Source organism: Lithobates pipiens, unplaced genomic scaffold (genome assembly GCF_037356315.1).
Source record: "Lithobates pipiens isolate NorthernLeopardFrog02 unplaced genomic scaffold, aLitPip1_a1.2 Scaffold_19, whole genome shotgun sequence".
Taxonomy (NCBI): domain Eukaryota; kingdom Metazoa; phylum Chordata; class Amphibia; order Anura; family Ranidae; genus Lithobates; species Lithobates pipiens.
The window spans coordinates 148140519-148166129 of NW_027507764.1; the positions used below are offsets into that span (position 1 = coordinate 148140519).

General features: G+C 40.0%; 1 protein-coding gene across 5 annotated transcripts in view; it reads right to left on the reverse strand.

The window, feature by feature from the left end:
- Positions 1-25611, reverse strand: part of TBC1D5 (TBC1 domain family member 5) — an 802157-nt gene that overhangs the window by 495245 nt on the left and 281301 nt on the right. For all 5 annotated transcript variants that reach the window (XM_077491382.1, XM_077491385.1, XM_077491384.1 and 2 more), the window contains one exon: positions 22880-22999. In XM_077491382.1, the coding sequence (XP_077347508.1) occupies positions 22880-22973 (94 nt within the window). In that variant the 5' untranslated portion in view covers positions 22974-22999. The remainder of the gene's footprint in view (positions 1-22879; positions 23000-25611) is intronic.

The following is a 25611-nucleotide window of genomic DNA, read 5'->3' on the forward strand; positions in this document are numbered from 1 at the left end:
AATCTGACGGATTTTGTAGTCGTAATGTCCAACTGTGTGTACAGGGAATTATTCTTGGTGGGATATCTGTCCATCTGTCTGTGGATATCCTAATACATCCTCTGCAAACAGATACATCCTACAAAAGCAGGGGACTTTTAAAGCTTAGATCCAAGCAAATAAAGACACAAGTGTAGTTATTGTCAAAAAAGTTTTTTTTTTGACAATAACTTGCATATAAGCCTTTAAAATTAGCACTTTTGAATTTTCATGTTCATGTCCCATAGACTTTAACAGTGTGTGCGTGTTTATCCAAATTTTTTGCCTGTTCGTATGTTCTGGTGTGAACCGAACCAGGGGGGTGTTCAGCTCATCCTTACGGAATACCCTATATTTGGGAGAGTGGTTTATATTAATTTCAATTAACCATTTGTAGGTAGCTGTTGCACCTTATAACGAGCTGCTCCTTTATTTGATACTTTATTAGTCAACCTGGTTTCTAGTTTGATTTCACGTATTTCACGTAAGAGTTACCATTTGCATGGGTGCAAGAACTTTATTAGGTTCTGTATTTATTGCATGGCCAAGTGGACTTGGGATGATTTTGTAAGACAGCTTTGGGGCAGTTTCAACACACTGGTCCAGGCTTAACTTTGATTTATATATTTGATATTAGGCATAATTTATATATATAAAAAAATTCTAATATTTTCAGCAGTTTATATTTATACATTTGTGTCACCTAATAAAAAAATTTAAAAAAGATTTTCCCAAATTTAATTACAGCTAATCCATAAAATAAACCTGTAAATCTGTTGCATTCCTCACAAGTTTGAGTATTATTTTGCCCTTCAGTTTTTAAAACCAGTTTAAACACTTGTGCCCTGGAGCTGACAACAGGCACACATGACGCCTAATAATCATCGTATAATCAGTACTGCATTTAGAAGAAATACAGGGAGCTGTCATTTGGTAAAGTAAGTATTACTTCAACACTGTTATAATCCTTTCCCCTCCACTTCATTTGCACCTGGCATTTGATTGCCGATATCACTCTACATCAGGGTGCAAACCTTCTGAGGGAATATTGAGAAGAAATACAATGCTTTCAACTGTTAGTATTTGCAGTGGACTTACTAAATCACACAGCACTAAGTTGCAGTGTCTAGAGATTTGCACATCAACCAACCAACCAACCAGCTGTATTAAATACCATCTGGCAAAGAAGACTGAAAGATGAAGATTTAAATTAGATACACATAGTTTCAAAAAGGAAAATAAACAACTTTTGGGAGGAAAAAAATAGTGTGGAGTACCCAAGTTAATGTAGCTCTCAACCAAGAATATCAATAATGCTGAAAATTAATTCCAGTGATATCAAGCGATAATTATTAAATTACCAAAGTCCTTCACTTGTGTCTACGTGCAGCAAATAAGTTGTACTAGATTCCTGGCAGGAATAAATTATAGTAGAAATAAATAGGTTTGGAGTTAAAGCTGAACTCCAAGCAGATGGGAAAAAAATAATCCATTTATACATTGATTAAAAATATGAAATGTATTTTGTAACTAATATTAGTATAGTATAATTGTTATTTGTGTACAGTGCTTTGCAAAAGTATTCATACCCCTTGACATTTCCCACATTTTGTCATGTTACAACTAAAAGCATAAATGCATTTTATTGGGATTTTATGTGATAGACCAACACAAAGTGGCACATTATGAAGTGGAAGGAAAATGATAAATGGTTTTCACAATGTACAAATAAATATCTGAAAAGTGTGGTGTGCATTTGTATTCAGCCCCCTTTACTCCGATACCCCTAACTAAAATCTAGTGGAACCAATTGCCTTCAGAAGTCACCTAATTAGTAAATAGAGTCTACCTGTGTGTTGTTCTGTGAAGTCCTCAAAGGTTTGTTAGAAAACCTTAGTGAACAAACAGCATCATGAAAGTAAAGGAACACACCTTGCAGGGCAGGGATTAAGAAGAAAAAAAAAAGACGTTTAAAGCAGGGTAAGGTTATAATATATATCCCAAGCTTTGAACATCTCACGGAGCACTGTTCAGTCCATCATCCGAAAATGGAAAGAGTATGGCACAACTGCAAACCTACCAAGACATGGCCATCCACCTAACCCGACCAGGCAAGGAGAGCATTAATCAGAGGAGCAGCCAAATGTCCCATGGTAACTCTGGAGGAGCTGCAGAGATCCACAGCTCAGGTGGAAGAATTTGTCCACAGGAGAACTATTAGTCCTGCACTCAACAAATCTGGCCATTATGGAAGAGTGGCAAGAAGAAAGCCATTGTTGAAAGAAAGCCATAAGAAGTCCTGTTTGCAAGAAGATATGTTGGGGACACAGCAAACACGTGGAAGAAGGTGCTCTGGTCATGAGACCAAAATTGAACTTTTTGGCCTAAAAAAAAAAAAAAAAACACTATTTGTGACGAAAACATAACACTGCACATCACCCTGAACACACCATCCTTACCGTGAAATATGGTGATGGCAGCATGATGTTGTGGGGATGCTCTTCTTCAGCAGGGGCAGGGAAGCTGGTCAGAGTTGATGGGAAGATGGATGGAGCCAAATACAGTGCAATCTTAGAAGAAAACCTGTTAGAGTCTGCAAAGACTCTCTGAGACTAGGGCAGAGGTTCATCTTCCAGCAGGACAACGACCCTAAACACAGCCAGAGCTACAATGGAATGGTTTAGATCAAAGCATATTCACGTGATAGAATGGCCCAGTCAAAGTCCAGACCTAAATCCAATTGAGAATATGTGGCAAGACTTAAAAATTGCTGTTCACAGATGCTCTCCATCCAATCTGACAGAGGTTGAGCTATTTTGCAAAGAAGAATGGGCAAAAATGTCACTCTCTAGATGTGCAAAGCTGATAGAGACATACTCAAAAAGACTTGCAGCTGTAATTGCAGAAAAAGGGGGCTGAATATAAATGCATGCCCCACTTTTCAGATATTTATTTGTATAAAAAAAATTAAAACCATTTATCATTTTCCTTCCATTTCACAATTATGTGCCACTTTGTGTTGGTCTATCACATAAGATCCCATTAAAATACATTTACATTTTTGGTTGTAACGTGACACAATTTCAAGGGGTATGAATACTTTTTCAAGGCACTGTATATATACAGTATATATCTATATATTCACATATTTTTATATCTATCTTATCATCACCTGTAATTCTGTGTAAAGACGTAAAAAAGAGCTTTACCACTTAACAGATTATTGTACCTTTAAATGCAGTGTGGTCTGCAGTGAGGTCCAAAGCTTGGCGATAATGCATCGCAGGGGAGCCGGAGCCACAAGACAAATCCTATGGCAGGTAATACAGTTCCCATACTACTGCATAAGCATTCACTCCCCTTGTACTTTTCCAAATTCTCAGGTGCTCAAATTTAAAGTGGAGTTCCACCCAAAAGTGATGCTCCATCTTATCTGCCTCTTCCCCTCCTTCAATGCCCCATTTGGCACCTTTCGTGGGGGGGGGGGGAGATAACTCAGAAGTTCGGCCCCCCTTCTTCTTTCCCCGCCACCAGGCTATTTAGAAAGCACAGCATGCTTTACACATGCACAGTAGGGAACCATCTGTGAACCCGCAAGGCTTTACCGGTTTACCTTACAGGCAATAGTGGCGGCGGCAGCACACAAGAGCCAATGGAAACATCGGCTGGGGTGGCGACATCGCTAGATTCCAGGACAGGTAAGTGCAGATATAGATTACAGGACTTACCGCTTTAAACTGGTATCTTTACCACTTGATTTACACAATACTTGTTATTTTATCACAGGTTCTTATATAGCGCTGTGAATTTATGCAGCACTTTACACATATTTTGTACATTCACATAATATCCCGGCCCTCAATGAGGTTACAATCTAAGGCCGGCCATAGACTGTTCATATCTCGACCTGTTCAGCAGGAACTAACCAAAATTTGAACCATGTGTGGGCGTGTATGGGCAGGCTGAATGTACCAAGTTGATCGATTAATCAACTTGGGTACAACCAGCCTGCCAGATTTACTTGCGATTATCACTAGCAGCTGGTATAGCTGCTAGCAATAATCACTGTCTTCTCCCGGCAGGGACAGATTACTCTGTCGGGAAAATGTCTCGGCATGAGGGATTCCCTTGTAAACACTGTCTGTGTTGATGGGGGAATCATGCTAATTTAAGACATTCACACCATCTATAGCCTGCAAACGTCCCTAACTCACATTTATAAATATACATGGGCCAATCTAGATAGGAGCCAATTAACCTACCAGTATGTCTTTGGAGTGTGTGAGGAAACTGGAGTACCCAGAAGAAAATACAATTCAATCTACGTAAAATGGGGCTATTGGTTTGCCTTGGTAGACTTTCTCTGCAATCCCTTTAGCAATCTCACAAGCTATTTAGAGTCTTCTCTGATTAATACCCACTTTAGGCAGTCACTGAATTTTTGATGCTATCCTTGTCTACATTTTGTAATATTATTTTCACATTTTTAAAAAAAATACATTTACATCAAGTCAATTCTAACATTAAAAGACAGGCAAACCCATAAACTGGTCAACCATTGTGAGATAAGATCTAAAAAGTTCCTTCCAAGTTGATAACTGAGCCATATGATTGCACGTACTCCTGCAAAGTGTATTGACTAAAAGCATAAAGTTCTTGATTCACATATTATTGCTTGTAAAGCATATATGTGCAGAGTTTTAAAAGCCTGCAAATAGACTGAAACATCTCAACAGAAATTGGTTGATTACAATGAAAAGGTCTCATTACAAGTTGACTATAAAATTAAAGTAATTCATTCCATATGTCTTAGCCGAGCTGTGTTTCCCATTATATCAGCAGAAAAAAAATAATGTAAATATTCTTTATGAAACAAGCTGTTAAGTATGTTACAGTTCTTTTGTTCTTTGATTGGCTTATTATTTCAGCATCCATCCTGCAAAGCGGCAACTGATTTTTCTTGCTGCATACACTAACTGCTCAATATACGACAACAATTAGAAAGGAATGAAGTACTTGATTCATCTGTGTTCTTGCCTATAGAATTTTCTTCTGAACTTTTTCCTTTACAGTTAGTGCCTTAAAGGGAGCTATAGAACAATCAAAACTGTAAAGTGACCTCTTATCAATGAAAGTACAAAGTTGAGAAGATCATCTGACATGACTACATTTTCTGAACTATCACGTCACCACACATAAAGGCTGCCTGTGGTATAACTACAAAAAGTAAAAAAAAGAGAAAAATACGTTTACAAAGGAATCACCCATCTTAGAATAGCAATATAAAACAGAGACGTCATATAAGATGGACCACCATGAATAGATGACAAACTACATGCTGGCTACTAGGGATGAGCTTTGGATCTGGACTAAAGTAGAATTTGGTCAAATGTTTTCCTGCTTTGTAATGGTGAACAGGCAACCTAAGTGGGTTGTTTTTGTTGCACACTAAGCTGAGCCTCTGGCTGCAGCAAAACGTGATACATTTAGCAGCAATATTACTACCGCTGCTAAATGTGGCAGCTTACTACTCAGGTTAATTGTTAGAAAGCCAGCATCTACTGGCTACCTAGCAAACAGTGATGCATTCCTGCCCGGTTCAAACTGCCGTTAGCCTAGGAGTTTGTGCTTCGACAGCTAAATGTAAACAAAGAGGATATGGTGGTTGCCATCACTGATCTAATGTTGCCATGTCCACACTTGGTCAATGGCAGCAGCCACCATCCCAAATTCCTTGTTTACAAACCAGCTGTGGGCAAAGAATCTGTCATTTTCTGAGTAGTAGCTACGGGGTTGGATCATCTCAATGGTTGGTATTTATCATGATTGATGAGGATCTGCATCACAGAATTACATAATTGACGATTGGATAAATTACTTGTCAACGTGTATGTTGTGTTTATTTACCGTTTACATTTTCTGTGCATTGCTAGGGAAAGGAGATAGCATATAGGGGCTTTTGGGGAAGGGGTATTGTCGTCATCAACATAAGGACAAAGTACCCTCCTCCCAACATGGCCATGTGGCCTAGTATGGTTTAGGAGGGGGACTGCTTGCTCACAATTTTTAAGAAATAAAATATTAAAACTTTAACTTTTTAAAAACTTTAAGAAAAAACACAATAAATGTCTTTTTGTGCAAACATTAAGTAAACACATATATGATGATGTTAGTCAAAAGTCTAACTTTCATTATTCCATGGAAAGGCCCTTTAATTACTAAACAGAATCTTTCTTCGTTTTCACCCATTCAGAAAAGTTAGTGTTTACAAAGTATATCTTGGTATGTATATCAAATCTCAAATTCAAGTGTCCCTTAACACATGCACATTTATTGCTAGTACTCCTAATTACATATACATTATTTTCAAATGATTCCTAAGCATTTAAAATATTTAAAATATGTAGTAGAATATTTGTCAGGTTTTGTTTTATATAGGAGCAAGGTATTAAACCACCTCCCAGTACAGCTTTTAATAAATTCCAAGGCATCACTACATGTAATTCAAAATAGCACATGCCTCTTGCAGGTTCTAGTCTAGATTTACAGAAGGTTATTTCCAACAGTTACACTGAAATGATCAAATCCAAAACACAAGGGGGTTTGATTTACTAAAGCCAAATAGACTCTGCACTTTGCTCCAGAGCTTAGTAAATGAGGTAAAGCTTCACTTTGCAAAGAATACCCAATCACGTGCAAGGAAACATTTTTTGCTTGCACATGATTGGATGACAGAAGTCAGCAGAGCTTTCCCTCATGTCTAAGCTTTGGAGCAACTGCAAAGTTTATTTGCCTTTCATAAATCAACCCCAATGCTCTTTATTCAGCAAGGCAAATGGCAATGTGCAGACTGCTGCATTCCACAGCAAGATAAGCAATCATCTTTGATTGCTCTTGACTGATTAAAGATAAAATCCGATTGGTTGCTTTGTGATACTACATCTTTGCAATGCCTTCCTGACAAATTTGGCATGTCAACACGTTTAATCTCAACAGACATTTGATTTTGACTATATTATATTGAAAACACCAATATGGACTAATATAATGATTGTGATGTTCAGAGCAGATCACTCTCTAAATTACAATGAAATCTTTTGAGACGGTAAGCCAGTGCCTGTGGTTTATCCCAGTGTAAATCACACTTAAGCACAATTTATAATTATAGATTCATGCTAAAGCATTCAAGGGCAAAGGAAATGTGTGTATGGGAGATATTTATATGTGATTTTTATATATATCGTAATTTTTTTAATCAGTTGACAGCTGTTTTAGAGCATACTGCGACGCCAGGCTGAATGAGGGTCTTGATTACTTCAAGATTAGCTATCTTAAGTTTCTATTCATTTTAAGTGTTGTTAGTGCGAGGAGTCATTAGTCACTCCCTTGTCTCTTGGAACATCAGCATACATTTACATTGTTAATGAACATTTGGGGTAAATGAATTAATGACACTCAAACATAAATTCAGACCTAATAACTTTCTGTGTCATTGGTATGTTTAAATGTTATCACAGTCGAAGAGTCATTCATGCCTGCCCTACAAACTGCTGAGATACATTAAACTGAAGCAATAAAAGAAAAAAAAATATGTAAAATTAAAATGTGTTAGCATATACTACCTTAAAGTGGACCTTGAACTTCAAGCAAGGTCTTGTTATTGATTGTGCCTCCTTCCTGTGATTATAAACCCTTTTTTTTTTAAATAACAAACATGTCATACTTACCTGCTCTGTGCAATTGTTTTGCACAGAAACCCCGATCCTCCTCTTCTCAGGTCCCCTACCGATGTTTCCGACTCCTCCCTCCCACCAAGTGCCCACCATAGCAAGCCACTTGCTATGGGAGCACTTGTGTGGGCTCACTCCTGAGCTTGCTCTGTTTGTCTATAACACACAAAATGCGGTTAAATCCCCCCCCCCCCCCCCCACTAGCTACCACTGCTGTCTCTGTGCCTATGAGGAGGGAGAAAGCCAAGAGAGTTGCTGCTCTCAGACACAGAGGTGGGTCGAGATCAGGCTCAGGTAAGTATGGGGGGGGGGGGGTTGTGGGGACAGCATTAAGGTAAACTACTTTAAATACTGTATACAAGTACAAAAAAAGAACCTGTGGGGAAAAACAAGTTTGTTAGATAATATACAAATTTTTCTCAGACTTTCCTACTGCAGCGGTGACATCGTCCCCTGCTGACAAGATCTCTGGGAATGTGGATTAACCCAAATCTCATGGGAAGATGTTGCAGCACAGTGCAAGATCTAGCCAGAAGGAGAATGGTGCCACCCTAGCCTAAATGCCCCATGGGGAAGTTGGGGAAAGGTAAAGTATATAGGTGTTTATTTATAATGAAATGTTGTACGGAATCATTTAAAAATATTAATATGCTCTGATAAATATTAGATTTTGCAATAAAAAATAATTAGCAAGGAGTAAAGACTGTTTTGTTTGCATTTCACTGTTAATTTGTTTTAAAAAGTTAACTTTTTTTCAATTCTGTATCAGGAAAAATAGGTCTTTGCACTTTGAGTAAAGAGATGTTTGCATTCATTAGGATATCCAGGGAGAAGAGCAAACACTTGTTAAAATACTTTTATTCCCAACCTTGCCTTGCGTCTGCTTATTCCTGGTTTTCATCTTGTCTAACTCCTGACTACAGGTTATCACGGTTAGGCTGGCCATATATGGTCGAATTTCGAAAGAATTTTCTTTTAAAAATCTGAAAATGTGTGCGTGTTGTGATCTGATGGTGCCACCATTGATTTTGAAATTCGTCCAACCAATCCTTCAAATTCACCTTATGTTGCTACAGAAAATAATTTTTCGTGGCTGGGAATCTTCTTTTCTTTCCGGGAACTTTCTTTTCGTGCACATGCGCATTTCTTTTTCAATTAAATTTCTCTCACGATTCTCTCATCATTGATTAGAAAATCATTAGTTTTTTTAAAAATTTCCATCATGTCAGATTACTCAAATTTGATTGCTGCACGAAAATTGGCTGTTGCTGCAGCCCACTAATGGTGCGAAATACGAACAAAAATTCTAAGATAAGATTTTCGAAAGAAAATTATTTCGAAATTCGACCCAATCTTCTGGTGTGACCTGCGCTTGATTCATTACCACAGCTCTGCCTTCTGTCTCCTTGGCCTAGGATCACTGCCTGTCCAGACCTTGGTTCCAGCCTGCTGTGTGTTCCAATGTCTATGCCATCTGGCTCCTCCCTGGACAGTTCAGTCTGCACAAGCACCTCACTGCCACTGACCCATGGCATCAATGTAACTCTATGCCCTCTCACTGTCTGTGCTCCACTCCATGAGTGCCTGAACCAAAGGTATAAGGGAAGCCCTCTGGTCAATTCGGCCTCCAACCAGGTCTGTGATAGCAGATATCTTACAGTCTACAGCAAAGTCTGAATAGTAAGGGTGAGCATAAGGGCTTGTGTCAATGGTCTTCCTCCAAGGTTAATTTTGCTTGTGTTTAAGATCAGTTTGCGGTGCCTCTGGGATCAGAGTTCACAAACAGCAAGGCTTTTATCTGCTTTTACATTCCTTTTGATTTGTATGGGAATCGAAAGTGGTTCTGAAACAAAGGCCTGTCAACACAGATCCTAAGGGTTTCCAAAAACATGCAATTGTAACTTGATGCATTTAGGGAAATAAACACAAGAAGGTGTTCATTCCTCAGCTTTATTAGCTGGTCATTTTCAGGGGAAGTATCCATTGGTACAGTGTTGGATTTTCAGACTGGTCAACTGAATTTTTTTTTTTTACATTGGTAATCAGTTCACACTTGCACAACAGCCTGCAGTCCAGTGTCCTGATCTGAAGGTACATTAAAGTTTATCATAGACTGATCGAAATGTGTTCAGTTCACCAGGAACTGGCCAAATCTCGATTCATATATGGACATTTCCACTTGACTTTTAATAACCAGAATTGATGGTATATTTTCTCTCAATCAGCACACGCAGCCAACCAGTTACAGTGCTGATTGGTGTACTCTCACGGCAGGGGAGTCCCTCTGAAGCAGGAAGAACTTCCCTAACCACACTGAATTTGTGAATAGGGAGATCAGTTCAGTTTTTTCATTCAGCAGCCGGCTTGCTGAGTGAAAAAAAACTGAGTCATATATAGCCAGGTAAGCCTGCTCAGATTTAGAGTTCCTTAATGTGCAATAAATCAGAGTATGCTACAATCCAAATGTTCAAATGCAACAAGTATTCTGGATTCTGCAAGTGTGCATTATCATTAATTGGTGAAGGGAATGACGTTCACTGCCCCAAACTTCAAGAGCCATAATTACCTTAATTTTATTTACAGGCTGTGAAACTTTATAAACTGTTAATATCCTTTCATTAGAGGTTTCTGCAGTTAAGACAATAGCGGAATTTAAACTGTTGTTACATCCTGTGAGCAGGTCAACTTTTTATCGCAGAACAGACCTACCTGCCCCCTCATAGTGATCCCCACAACATAAACTGAGGAGCACAGCTCAGTTTACAGTGGCTTTGTGCCAGAATAATTAGCTCCTCTGCATACACAGGAGTGATGTCATTATGTGCCAGCCAATGAAGATGGCTGAAAACCGGCACACAGGAGAAGATGCCGGCACCGCAGAGGGACCACTGGAAAGCTGAGTAATAATACCTTTAGTTACATTTTTAAATGATAAAGACACAGTATTGTAACCAATCATCAATGCATCATATTATGTTTTTCAGGCTGCTGTGAACCAAGGTAAAGGGAAATCTGGTTGCAGTGAGTTATGTTACATCATGGCTTTTAGCGCTACCCATTAAAGAACATGTAATTTGTGTTCTTGCAGACTCCTGAAAGTTTTACCAATAGTTTACATTTTGTTATGCAGTTAAGAGGAAAAAAAAGATTTTTTTGTACTCACCTCTCACATAGCATTGTAAATAACAAGAACAAAATTATTTCCACAATCTGGTCACAACAAGCCTGAAGAGCAGGTGCTATGTCTTCCAATGAATGCAGAGGAATAGATTTTACAGGGAGTACAAAAATCCTATTCTTACTTGTTCATTGGAGGACACAGCTCTGCTGTAGATAATAATGGTCTGGGAAGTCCCAAAGCAGGTCCATGAGGCGGGCACACTCAATAAGGGGAACCAACTAGCCATGTCTCTGCCATCAACTATGCATTAAAGGGGCAGACGCTTAATAGAAAAAATGACTCCCGACTCCATAAAGGTAACCCCACACTAAGAGCAATCCTAGAAGCACCATGTACCTTATACATTTTTCCTCTATGATGGAACCTAAACGGTTGGGTCAGACAAAATATTTCCTGCACCTTCAACGAGATTTTGTCAGATACCACAGTCATCTGCCAAGGTGACTGCAGATCATCAAGCTGGCCACAGATTTAAAAAAGCGTAGCCGTACATCACTACAAAAAACTACATGTGAAAAGTGAAAACAGTCTCAGCCCAGGCTCCATCAGGCCACTCCCAGCATGTTTTACCCTGCCCATGGGGCTTATAGTCATGGGGATCCACATGACTAAGCATTGCGGAAGTGGCCTGGATGGAGTCCAGGCTGAGGCTGTTTTCACACATAGGTTTTTGTAGTGATGTGTGGCTAAGGACTTTTCCTTTTCAAAATGGTATCCACAGAGCAGGGACAAGGTTCACCCTTGTCTGCACCCCCAGCAGTTCATCAGAAGAGAACCTGTTGGAACCTTAAGCAGCACCCGTAGTCCCATATTGGTTCACCATCAGGCTGGCCAGTAATGTGTGTCCCCCTAGGACAAAAACACAAAGAGAGGGGTGCCTCTGGGTTCAGATATTTAAGATACGATTTTATTCATAGACTTTTAAGTAAAAAAACTCACATTTCCATTGGAAATTAGGAGCAATATAATCCATCCATACACTTTAGATCAGTCATAGCCTCTGCCTCTCCAACACGACCTGTACGCTCAGGAAACGCATCGCCAACTAGTGACTTCATCCCCCCGCGTCCCGCTCGCAGCAGCGCTTCAAGCCTCGTTTTCAGATGATAACATCACATCCACCGTGGCCGGCAGCTTTACATCTAAACGGTGGTTGCACACAGAAAGCGGCTGAGCATACTGTGAATTGGCAGAGGCTATGACTGATCTAAAGTGTATGGATGGATTATATTGCTCCTAATTTCCAATGGAAATGTGAGTTTTTTACTTAAAAGTCTATGAATAAAATCGTATCTTAAAAATCTGCACCCAGAGGTGCCCCTCTCTTTGTGTTTGTGTTGTAGCAATCTGGAAACCTGGTTTCAGTTTCCCTTTGGTGGCAGCCCTGTTTTGCGGAATCTACCGGAAATAAACCTACTTTTATTGGATTATAACGAAAATATAATGGACTACTAAATCCGTATATTTGTTGTATATTCATTTCTATTTTATATATTTTTTTCTCCCCCCCTCCTCTTCCTTTTTTATATATTTTTTTATTATTATATTTCTTTTTTTTTTAAATATTGTGACTATTGATAAAATATCTGCCTATTACAGAGTGTGAGTTTTTTCCCATCTTGATTATTGTTTCGGTTAATTGCGCCTTCACTTGTCCAACCCCTAGGACAAAAACACCACAGGCTGCTCATTAGAAAATCTCGGCTTTCACAGCTGAGCACACAAACAGCACGGAACTGTATGTGCTCGAAGGGGCTGCCGGTGGGGGGACTACCAGGATCCATATTATCTGGCCTGTCCTAACCCATAGACACTAGTCCAACAACTAAGTTGTCCACAGGGCTGTCAATTGTTATTTAGTGCACACAGTTTCTTACTCCTGCAGGTAGCAATACACGCCATTGGTTATTATCTAAAAGCAAAGCCGTGTCCCCAAATGAACAAAGGGGGAAACATACTATAAGGTCCCATTTACAACTGTGTGATTTACAACTGTTATGTTAAAATGTGTTATGTTTCACATTAACATACAATTTATAAAGGCAACCATTTGATTTGAGTAAAATGCTTAATACAACAAAACGCACAAGAAAAAAAAAAAAAACACACGCCATGCAGTCTTTTCATTTCCTGTGAGCTGAAAGGACAACAAACATTTTGTATCCAAGGTTGATATTGTAGGGACTATCTTACTTTTTTGAGGCTGTGAGATTAGGGTTGGTAGGGTAATCTTATGTTAGGATTTCTTAAGAAATGTATAGTGGTGTTTTGTTAACATTTTCATTTATTACAATTAAACAATCAAGACAAAAATGTTCTTTTAATATGAAACACTGTATATGAATATCATGTACTTTTTAACCAGCCAATATGGTAAGCACCAGGCTTCATTTACATAGTTGCATCATTTCTAAGGTTAAAAAATAAACAAAAAAAGACAGATTCATCCAGTTCAACCTGCATCGCTGTGTATGTGCGTATGATTTCTATTTTCTAACAATTCCCATAGCCCCGTATGTTCTGCTTTCTGAGGAAGACGTTTAGAAGTTTTTGAACTTGTCAACACTCTCACCTAGTGCCACTACCTGAGGGAGACATTTCCACATTTTCACAGCTCTAACAGAAACCTGCTTTCTTCTAATCTCAAATTGTGGCCACGTGGTTCTCTTTAGGGACCTTAGAGTACACATTTATAATAGTTACTGGAGTCACTTTTGATATATTTGTACATTGTAATAACATCCCCTCTTAAGCACCTATTCTCCAGAGTGCATAACTGTAATCTATGCAATTGATCCTCATAGCTGAGGTCCTCCATCCCTCATATTATGTCACCCTTATCCCTAATTCAACGTCTTTCCTGAACATTGGTGACAAAAATGGAACTGCATATTAAAGATGAGGTTGAACCAATGTTATTTATAGGGAAAAACTAATTGATTAATCTCTTAAATGTACGCCCTTTTTAATGCATTCATTTGATAGCTTTGTTAGCTGTAACTTGACATTGCATGCTATTGCTAGGTCTGTGATCTTCAAGCACCCCTAGATCCTTTCCATCACTGATTCTCTCAGTGGAGCCCCTTCTAATGTGTTACTTGCGTGTGTATTTTGACACCCAAGTGCATAACTTTACAGCTATAAATAATGAACTTTATCTGCCAAGGAGCTGCTCAACCCTCTATTTTATCAAGGTATTTTGCTTATCAAGGTCTTTGGTCAGGCTTTGCAGTTTTGCTACCATTGTGTTGTAAAAAGCACATTGTGTTTAGACAACTCGTACAAAAATGTACACACATAGCAAAGTATATTTGAACCCTTATTTCGTATAAACACCTATTATGTTTAAAATAGAAATGCAAGGCAAAACGTATGTGTGTGTATATAATCACAACTTAGCTGCATAGGGGGCTTGGGGAATGGGGATGCAGGGGGGGGGGGGATGCAGGGGTTGTATCAGCAGGAGGCAAATAAACTGCAGCACACCGATATTCCCAGTGAATGGATGGGCAGGGGGGTATGTCAGCACAAGTCTGACCATTGAATTACAGTTGGGTTACAGGCAGGCTAATTTCCAAGTAGAATTTAAAGTTAAAACTGACCACGTTGGATGGTAGGTACTACCATGCAATGGTGTGGTCAGTTTGAAATAACAATATAACAACAGGATACTTGTTCATACAAATACATTGTACAACAGACACATATCAGAAATATGACATACTGGGGTAAAAAAAAACATTTTAATAGGCTATAGAGGTGACTGGACTTTTAGCAAATGGATTCATTCGAATTTTCAAATAGACAGAGCAAGCCAAAAAAAGAGCTACTTTGGCTGTGGTATTTCTTAAGCAAACCTGGAATACTTTGAAATCATTTTAAAAGTTGTAAATGTTTAATAATGTATGTATTTATGATATACAGTATAATACAATATATATATATTAATACCATTCAATTTTTTTTTTCTTTTAAATATGTAAAGTGAGTATCGACCTATACAACCCATTAAATCTCTAATCAGTAGGTTGGACCGTGGAAAATCTAAAGGAAATCATAATGTAAATGAACAGATTACAATTTTACTTTAGTTTAAAAAAAAAAAAATTATATAAAGAATATGTTGCCCCGACATTTCATATCCCTGACATGTGTCTGTTGTAACATTGTACTTGTGTTAAAAATGATCATGTTCTCTTTGTATTGCTTCCTTTTTGTGAAACACCTGGTGATCCTGCCAGTCCTGCTTTCCTTTTTTTTTTCTTTTTTTTTTTAACTGACCACACCAGGCATGAGAGCACACCCATCTCAGCACAGTCAGTTTTTTGGCTGTGCTTGGAGAACAACCTGCCTGTCCTCCAAGGGTCAGACTTGTGCTGACACTCCACCCTTCACAGCAATTCACTGGGAAGATCAGTGTACTACTGTTTCTCCACCTATGGCTTTCTAAGCCCTCTGTGCGTACACAGACAGTATATGTATATATATATATATATATATATATATATATATATATATATATATATACACATACATACATACAGGCACACACTATATACAGTGGGGACGGAAAGTATTCAAACTCCCTTAAATGTTTCACTCTTTGTTATATTGCAGCCATTTGCAAAAATCATTTAAGTTATTTTTTTTTTCCCTCATTAATGTACACACAGCACCCCATATTGACAGAAAAACACAGAATTGTTGACATTTTTGCAGATTTATTAAAAAAGAAAAACTGAAATATCACACGGTGCTAAGTATTCAGACCCTTTGCTCAGTATTTAGCAGAAGCACACTTTTTAACTAATACAGCCATGAGTCTGTTTGGGAAAGATGCAACAAGTTTTTCACAGCTGGATTTGGGGATCCTCTGCGATTCCTCCTTGGAGATCCTCTCCAGTTCTGTCAGGTTGGATGGTAAACGTTGGTGGACAGCCATTTTTAGGTCTCTCCAGAGATGCTCAATTGGGTTTAAGTCAGGGCTCTGGCTGGGCCATTCAAGAACAGTCACAGAGTTGTTGTGAAGCCAATCCTTCATTATTTTAGCTGCATGCTTAGGGTCATTGTCTTATTGGAAGGTAAACCTTCGGCCCAGTCTGAGGTCATGAGCACTCTGGAGAAGGTTTTTGTCCAGGATATCCCTGTACTTGGCCGCATTCATCTTTCCCTCGATTGCAACCAGTCGTCCTGTCCCTGCAGCTGAAAAACAACCCCACAGCATGATGCTGCCACCACCATGCTTCACTGTTGGGACTGTATTGGACAGGTGATGAGTAGTGCCTGGTTTTCTCCACACATACCGCTTAGAATTAAGGCCAAAAAGTTCTATCTTGGCCTCATCAGACCAAAGTCTTATTTCTCACCATCTTGGAGTCCAGGTGTTTTTTTTAGCAAACTCCATGCGGGTTTTCATGTGTCTTACACTGAGGAGAGTCTTCCGTCATTGCCACTCTGCCATAAAGCCCCGACTGGTGGAGGACTGCATTGATGGTTGACTTTCTAGAACTTTCTCCCATCTCCTGACTGCATCTCTGGAGCTCAGCCACAGTGATCTTTGGGTTCTTCTTAACCTCTCTCACCAAGGCTCTTCTCCCCCGATAGCTCAGTTTGGCTGGACAGCCAGCTCTAGGAAGGGTTCTGGTCGTCCTAAACATCTTCCATTTAAGGATTATGGAGGCCACTGTGCTCTTAGGAACCTTAAGTGCAGCAGACATTTTTTTTGTAACCTTGGCCAGATCTATGCCTTGCCACAATTCTGTCTCTAAGGTCTTCAGGCAGTTCCTTTGAGCTCATGATTCTCATTTGCTCCGACATTGTGAGCTGTAAGGTCTTATATAGACAGGTGTGTGGCTTTCCTAATCAAGTCCAATCAGTATAATCAAACACAGCTGGACTCAAATGAAGGTGTAGAACCATCTCAAGGATGATCAGAAGAAATGGACAGCACCTGAGTTAAATATATGAGTGTCACAGCAAAGGGTCTGAATACTTAGGACCATGTGATATTTCAGTTTTTCTTTTTTAATACATCTGCAAAAATGTCAACAATTCTGTGTTTTTCTGTCAGTATGGAGTGCTGTGTGTACATTAAATGAGGGGAAAAAAAAGAACTTAAATGGTTTTATCAAGTGGCTGCAATTTAACAAAGAGTGAAAAATGAATACTTTCCATCCCCAGTGTGTGTGTGTGTGTGTGTGTGTGTGTGTGTGTGTGTGTGTGTGTGTGTGTGTGTGTGTGTGTGTGTGTGTGTGTGTGTGTGTGTGTGTGTGTGTGTGTGTGTGTGTGTGTGTGTGTGTGTGTGTGTGTGTGTGTGTGTGTAAGGAGCAGGTCCCTCTGATCCCTCCTGTATTGATTTGTGTTGTAAGTGTTCTGCCTGCCCTCATGTTGTAAAGCGCTGCGCAAACTGTTGGCGCTATATAAATCCCTTATAATAATAATAAAAATAATATCATTCATATATATATATATATATATCTATATATATACATACCATATTTATCGGCGTATAACATGCACAGGTGTATAACACGCACATTCATTTTAAGAGGGACGTTTCAGGGAAAAACTTAAATTTTTGTATTGGCGTATAACACGCACATGCTATTTGCACCCGATTTTCATGGTGAAAAATTGAGTGTTATACGCCAATAAATACAGTATATATACACATATATACACACACGCATGCAAATGTTTTGCCTTGCATTTCTATTTTAAACTAAATACAACAAGGTAAGATTTCACATATACTTTAAGCGACACAACTACACAAAATCACATCACGCTTCAATATGCATGCCAGTTGGTCTGGTCACACAAATATCCTGGCCAACAGCGTAGCTTTTCCTGGTGGTAGATATTGGAGCACTGCTATTGTGTACATATCCAGAAGCTGTGCATAGCGTGTTTAGCAAGAGACTTCAGTGGAATTTACCGCACAGTTATTTTAGATTTAAGATTACAAATAAATTTCACTTCCTTGCTTCCAGATGCACATGTTCAATGACTGGAAAATTAGTTTAGGTGTCATGGTGTATAACAGACTACTCGCAGAATGTTTTCACGACAAGGATCACGTTTCAAGCAGCTTGTTAGGCTCATCACTTCCTCAAACTATGTTGTCACTGCTAGCGAGAGAGAGTGAAGAATACAAGGCACAGTGACACACATAATCACAGACAGTTTTTCGCTCCCCATGTAGCTCTCAGTTGGATTACAGCTTATTATTACCCTAAATTGAAAGAACTGCAAACTTTAACTACAATTATTTTAATTTGATTTTATGGTCTTAGTAATCAAGAGCATGTCTTGTGTCAATCAAGGAGAAATAAAATACGTTTTCTTAGAGCACTGCAGAAGCCATAAAAAAACTACATAAAATAAGATAATATAAAAGTAAACCGATCATGACTCGGTGCGAATTAAAAGTCTGTGTTTTCTCTAAAAAGGTGGCGGTGCATTAACAGGCAGCTATTATATGAACCTTTAAATGCACACTGACACATTAAGGTTATAGCATTATACATTGTGTAGGATGTCGGTATCGTGGGATTAGCACTATTCAGATCTCTACATTATCTTTTCGCTTCCTTTCCATTTCAGAAGATAGCAACGTGATATGTGTGCATATTTAATTTAAACCTGCAGTGTATTTAGGTGTATTAACCACTTGAGGACCAGGCCTGTTTTTCAAACTTGTTGTTTACAAGTTAAAATCAGGGGTTTTTTTTGCTAGAAATTTTCTTAGAACCCCAAACATTATATATTTTTTTCAGACACCCTAGAGCAGGAGTTAGTTAGTAAGGTTTAATAAAGACACCAGTCCATCCAGTTCAACCTGAGTGAGTGTCTACAATTGTCCCTATCCCTGTACATTGTGTCTTATTAACCACTAAAATACTGGGCACTTTCGCCCCCTTCCTTCCCAGCCCAATTTTCAGATTTCATCGCTCTCGCAATTTCAATGACAATTGTGCGGTCATGCTACGCTGTACCCAAATGAAATTTGTATCATTTTGTTTGCACATATAGAGCTTTATTTTGGTGGTATTTATTCACGACTCGTTTTTTTTTTTTTTGCGATATAAGCGAAAAAAGAGCAGAAATTTGGAAAAAAAACAATATTTTCTTCTTTCTATTTTAAAAGAAATTCAATAAAATCAAATTTTGTCATAAATTTAAGCCAAAATTTATTCTGCTACATGTCTTTGGTAAAAAAAAATTTGGTTAAGTGTATAATAATTGGTTTGTGTGATCACGGACGTGATTTTAGTGGGACATATGTGGGGGACATGTGTTTTTATTATTGGGGACATGTGTTTTTATTATTTGGGGACATGTGTGGGGACATTGTGTTTACACTAGACTGGTGATCAGTGAGTAAAAAGCTATAAAAAACAGCTCATACTCACTGATCACCAGCCGGCTGCAGCGATCCGCTCTCCTCTCCTCAGTGATGACTTCCGCGTGAGGAGAGGAGAGCCGATTGCCTAGCAACCAGCTGTTTGTTTACATCACATGATGGCCGTGACTGGACACGGCCATCATGTGATCAGGAGGGCCAAGCGCAGAGCCCTCCTGCCGATCCGAGATGCACCGTATCTGGGTGACACGAGCGCATCGGGATCGTGCCACTGTTCAGGAACGTCCACTCAGAAGTAGAGAGCTCCCACTCGGCCGTATATGTACATTGGCCGGGTGGGAAGTAAAGATGCTCATCTATTATATCATTATTTATTTAAGGAACCCATATAGCGCTGTCAATTCACACAGCACTCCACACCAGTACATTGCTCTCTACCCTCAAGGGGCCCACAATCCAAGCTCCCCAACTCACATTCATATACTATGGCCAACTTTGGACAGAAGCCAATTAACCTACCAGCATGCCTTTGGACTGTTGCGAAACTACAAGTCCCATGAGGCATTGCAAGGCTGACAGTTACAAGCATGACTCACTCAGGCAGAGGCATGATGGGACTTGTAGTTCCGCAACTGCTGGAGGGCCACCAGTTTGAGACCCCTGCCCTAGAAAATAAAACGGCGGTCATTGCAATACTTTATGTCACACCGTTATTTGTGCAAAGGTCTTACATGCGCAATTTTCAGCGAAAAAATATATATTTTTTTAAATTAAAAAAATAAGACAACAGTAAAGTTAGCCCAATTTTTTTCTATATTGAGAAAGATAATGTTGTGCCGAGTAAATTGATACCCAACACGTTATGCTTAAAAATTGCGACAAACTTTGACCCTTAAAAATCTCCATAGGCGACATTTAAAAATGTCTACAGGTTACCAGTTTTGAGTTACAGAGGAGGTCTTGGGCTACAATGATTGCTCTCACTCTAACGATCGACAAAAATAAAAAAACACAGGTCTGTGCTAGGAGAAGAGTGCCGTACACGGGCAAATCTTGTGGTTTTCCCCCCCTGAGCGGTCGGTCGGATTCTCTTCCCCTCGCCGGTTGATCCAGTGGTGTGATCCGGAGCGGTTGGGCAGTTTCTTGTCGTCTTTTTTTTATCCCCCTTCCTGAGTGAGGCGAGCGCTGGTGGAGGAGGATGGCCTCGGCTCTGTACACCTGCACTAAATGTCACCAGCGATACCCATTCGAGGAGCTCTCCCAGGGCCAGCAACTGTGTAAAGAGTGCCGAATTGCTCACCCAATTGTAAAATGCACCTATTGCCGATCGGCAATTCAACGTTAAACAGCAGCTGTACAATGATGGCGGGCGGTCCGTAAGTAGTTAAACTGCTCCCAGGAGTTTATAGCAGGCAGACATACACTATTATTGGCAAAGGCATCGGGACACCTGCCTTCACACCCACATGAAGTTTAATGACATCCCAGTCTTAGTAAGTAGGGTTCAATATTGACTTGGCCCACTCTTTGTAGCTACACAGCTTCAACTTTTCTGAGAAGGCTGTCCACAAGGTTTAGAAGTGTGTCTATGGGAATGTTTGACCATTCTTCCATAAACGCATTTGTGAAGTCAGGCACTGATGTTGGACGAGAAGGCCTGGCTCAAAGTCTCCGCTATAATTCATTGCAAGGGTGTTCTATCAGGTTGAGGTCAGGACTCTGTGCAGGCCAGTCAAGTTCCTTCACCCCAAATTTGCTAATCCATCTGTTCCAACAAGGTTGGGAGCATGAAATTGTCCAAAATGTCACTGGAACTAAGGGGCCAAGCCCAACCCCTGAAAAACAACCCCATACCATAAAATCCCCGTTCCACCAAACTTTACACTTGGCACAATGCAGTCAGGCAAGTATCGTTCTCTTGGCAACCATCAAATCCAGACACGTCCATCGGATTGCCAGGCAGAGAAGCGTGATCCGTTGCTCCAGAGAACATGTCTCCACTACTCTAGAACCAAGGGAGGGCATGCTTTACACCACTGCATCTTTCACTTTGCGTTGCACTTGGTGATGTTAAAGCGGGAGTCCGCGTTTTTTTTTTTTAAAGCCAGCAGCTACAAATACTGCAGCTGCTGACTTTTAAAATAGTGACACTTACCTGTCGGCATCCGAAGCCGATCTCTCGATCGTCTCTCGGGTGCTGCTTCCACCATCTTGGGTATGGGAATCAGGAAGTGGAGCCTTTCGGCTTCATTTCCCGGTTCCCTACTGCGCATGCGCGAGTCGCGCTGCGCAATAAGGATGGACCCGCTGCCTCTGGGATCTGTGTGTTTCCCAGCAGGCAGCGGGGGACTTTCCGCAGAGAGCTATCCCGGAAGTGGGTGCAGATACCTGTACTGTACAGGTACCTGCACCCCCCTCCCCCCTGAAAGATGCCAATTGTGGCACCGGAGGGGGGGAGGAATCCAATGAGCGGAAGGTCCATTTTAGGGTGGACCTCCGCTTTAAGGCTTCGATGCAGCTACTAGGCCATGCAGACCCATTCCATGAAGCTGTCTAGACACTGTTGTTGTGCTAATCTGAAGGCCACACAAAAAGTTTGGAGTTCTGTAGCTATTGACTGTGCAGACAGTTGGCGACTTCTGCGCACTGTGCGCTTTAGAATGCGCTGACCTTACTCTGTCTTTTACATGGCCTACCATTTAATGGCTGAGTTGTTGTTGTTCCCAGTTGCTTCCACTTTGTTATAATACCACTAACAGTTGACTGTGGAATATTTAGTAGCAATGAAATTTCACAGGTGGACTTATTGCACAGGTGGCAACCTATCATGGTGCCACGCTTGAATTCACTGAGCACCTGAGAGCCCATTCTTTCACAAATGTTTGTAGAAGCAGTCTGCATGCCAAGGTGCTTGATTTTATACACCGGTTACCATGGATGTGGTTTGAACACCTAAATCCAATGATTTTGAGGGCCAATACTTTTGGCAATATAGTGTATGATTCTTTAGGATGCATGTCTCCCTGGAGCCCCAAAACTTTGGATGTGCTATTGTGAAAATACACCTAACCATTGATCTACAACCGTGCATAGACCACTGACTTAACAGGGATACATGACTTGTAGGATGGGGGCAAAGCCACCTACCAAATTCAAAAATAAAGTTGATATTTGCATAATGTAACACCCCTGGCTTTGGGATCTTGGGATGCTCAAGAACTTAACCAAACATACGTGCAGACACATGAGGGTACCTGTTAGTCCTGGGGGACATTTAAAGCATTTTAATACACTGCTACTAAAAGCAAGCACTGAACTGCCAAAACTATCTAGGGTTTACTCTAAATTTGCTAAGTTACTAAGTCCACATAGTCTACCTTGAATTTCATATAATGCCTTGTAGCTAGATATTGGTGGGCAAGGTTGTGGTGGATTTAGAGAGGGCGTTACTATAACCAGTAAACTTTAAGATCCCAATTTGTACATACTCAGTTCCAGAGCCATTTCGAGATGTGGATACTGGATTGCAGTCTACACTGCTTTTCACCTTATTAAATGTACCTAAAAGACGTGACTAGCTCTTACCTTCAACATGTCTGCCTAGATCACACTGTAGAGGATCAAATCCAACTTCTTCAGACTGTAATGGGTGGCGTGCTCTGGGTGTGGGATCTTGCATCTTGTCTTACACAAAAAAATATCTTTCTGAAAAAGAAAGGAACCACCCATTTAGGCTTGTTAAAATAAACAGAATTAAACTTAACAAATCTAGAAAACATATAAAGTGTTACCACTTTATTATTAAAACAGATTGAGATGACCTGGTAAAGTGGTCTCAAAGTGATCCACAAAACCCTGGGTGCTTTAAAGCGGCGTTCCACCCAAAAGTCGAGCTTCCACTTTAAGCACCCCTCACTCCTTTACATTTGGCATATAATTTTTTTTTGGGGGGGGGAGTGGGTGCCTAGTTTTCAGTGGGACTTCCTGCCCCACTTCATGCTTCCGCCTACGGGCTGCCCAGGTGACTCCTTCTCTCCCCCTAGATGACAACTCCCTCTTGGAAATCATCTGGGACATGTCAAAGGTCCCAGAAGATCGCCTGTCCACTCAGAGTGCAGGACAACTTGTGCATGCTCAATGCGCGCCCGGACGTGAAGCCGCAAGCTGTCACGGCTGGGCACCCACAGTTTTAATGGAGGTGCCGCGGAGAGGAGCGAGGCTCCGTGCGGCCGCATCGCTGGACCGTGGGACAGGCGAGTGCCTGTTTGTTAAAAGTCAGCAGCTACACTTTTTGTAGCTGCTGACTTTTAATGAATGCAAAAAAGCCTGGAACTCCGCTTTAATATAACAATAATTGGCATGGTCATACCCTGGCCTATCTCCTCCTACATCCCCCACCCCCAGCTTTCCTATTGGCTACAAAATGTAATTGGTAGTTTCTCTGGGCAATAGAAAGTATAATGGGGCCAAAGGAGGTGGGCCAGGACATGTTCATGTCAGTTCTAATGACTATTTATACATTAGAGCAACATTTTATGGCAAAAGGAATGCAGTGCCTGACATATCCCCCTTCCCTTGGCATTCCTCTTGCCGGAGTAGGTCTGTAGAAAGTGCTCACAGCCAAGACAAGCTGCATTTATAAAGGTATAAATCAGCCGTCTCCTTCAAAGCTGTTATTGGTTCAGCCGGGGAAGGAAGGGAGGGGAGCAGATTGGATCTCATAACTATAGTTAGAAAGCATTTAGCTACATGAGACTAAATACCACGTCAGATTTTACTGAAGTTGGAAGCTCAGCTGGGAGATTCCTTCACTTCCTGTCAGTTAAAAAGATTGCCCCCAGGACAGGAAAGGAGGGGAAATCTCCTCTAACACCAACACGGACAGAAGTAAAATGCTTTTTACTCTACCTCTGTTGGACAGATTTCCCTTCACTTCCTAAAAGGGTGGTAGGTGATAAGTCGTTTCTTTGATACATAAAAACACATTTTTAGCAGAGTCATAAAGATTAAAACTTCTGTCAAGATTTCTACTGCTCTCTGTATGTACTGAATTATGCAACCACTTGACCCCCAGAAGGTCTCACGTCCTTCATGACCAAGGCATTTTTTGCTTATCAGCACTGCACTATTTTATCTGGTAATTACGCGGTCATGCACCACTGTACCAAAATGAAATTTACATTTTTCTTTTGGTCGTATTTAATCACCACTGGGTTTTTTATTTTTTGCTATATAAATTTTCTATAACCAAACATTTTGAGGGGAAAAATATTTTTTTCTTAGTTACTGTTAAAAAATGTGTAAATAAATATGAATTTTGGCCAAAATGTTGTCTGCTACATTGCGTTGGTAAAAATAATGCAAATCAGAGTAAATAATTTAGTCTGTGTGAAAGTTAGAGTCTACAAACATTGGTATATATATTTGAACATTGATCATCTTTGATGTACTGATGGCCAGTCTTATTTTTTGAGGCCCTAAAAATCCAGGACAGTACAAATACCCCCAAATGACCCCTTTTTGAAAGTAGACAGTCCAAGGTGTTTAGAGGCATGGTGAGTTTTTTGAAGTTTTCATTTGTTTTCACATTTTTTGGAAAATTAAGAAATTAAATTAAAACATTTTTCAGCATTTTTTTTTTTTTTACATACCGTCACCAGTGACACCAATATATGACTGGTGTGGCAGTGATTAGGGATACTGATTGGTGACAGTATCTAAAAAAAAATAAAAAATAAAAAAAATACACACATACATCAGAGTATATAGTGCCACTGGGGGTGACTCTGAGGGGGTCAGGGATTTTTTTTTTTTGTACATGGTTATTGCTTATACAATGGTGATCACTGTATAAGCAATAGTTTTAGCTGTCATGAATGGGTTAACATTCATGAATAGCTTGCTTATGGTTGTGATCTGTGATTGGCTACAGCGAATCACATGGTACAGGTAGCCAGGTACTGTTTGATTGCTGTGGGCTAATCACAGATCACAACCATAAGCAAGCTGTTCTTGAATAAAAAAAAAAAACATTGATGACAGTTTGTTTACATGTGATCGCTATGATTAGTCACAGCGATCACATGATACCTTGGCCACTCATAGCAGCCGGGTAGTGAGCACTGTGATCATAGGAGTACACCGCTGCATGCCACGGAGGTGCTCTAGTGCACGTGTGCAGCTCCCAATGTAGAAGTACCTAACTGTAAATGGTAAAATTAATGTGGGATGGTCAGCAAGAGGTTAACTTATAGAGGAAAAAAAAACATGGCAGTTGCAATTTTTTTTATATTGTATGATATTAGCACAACTGTTTA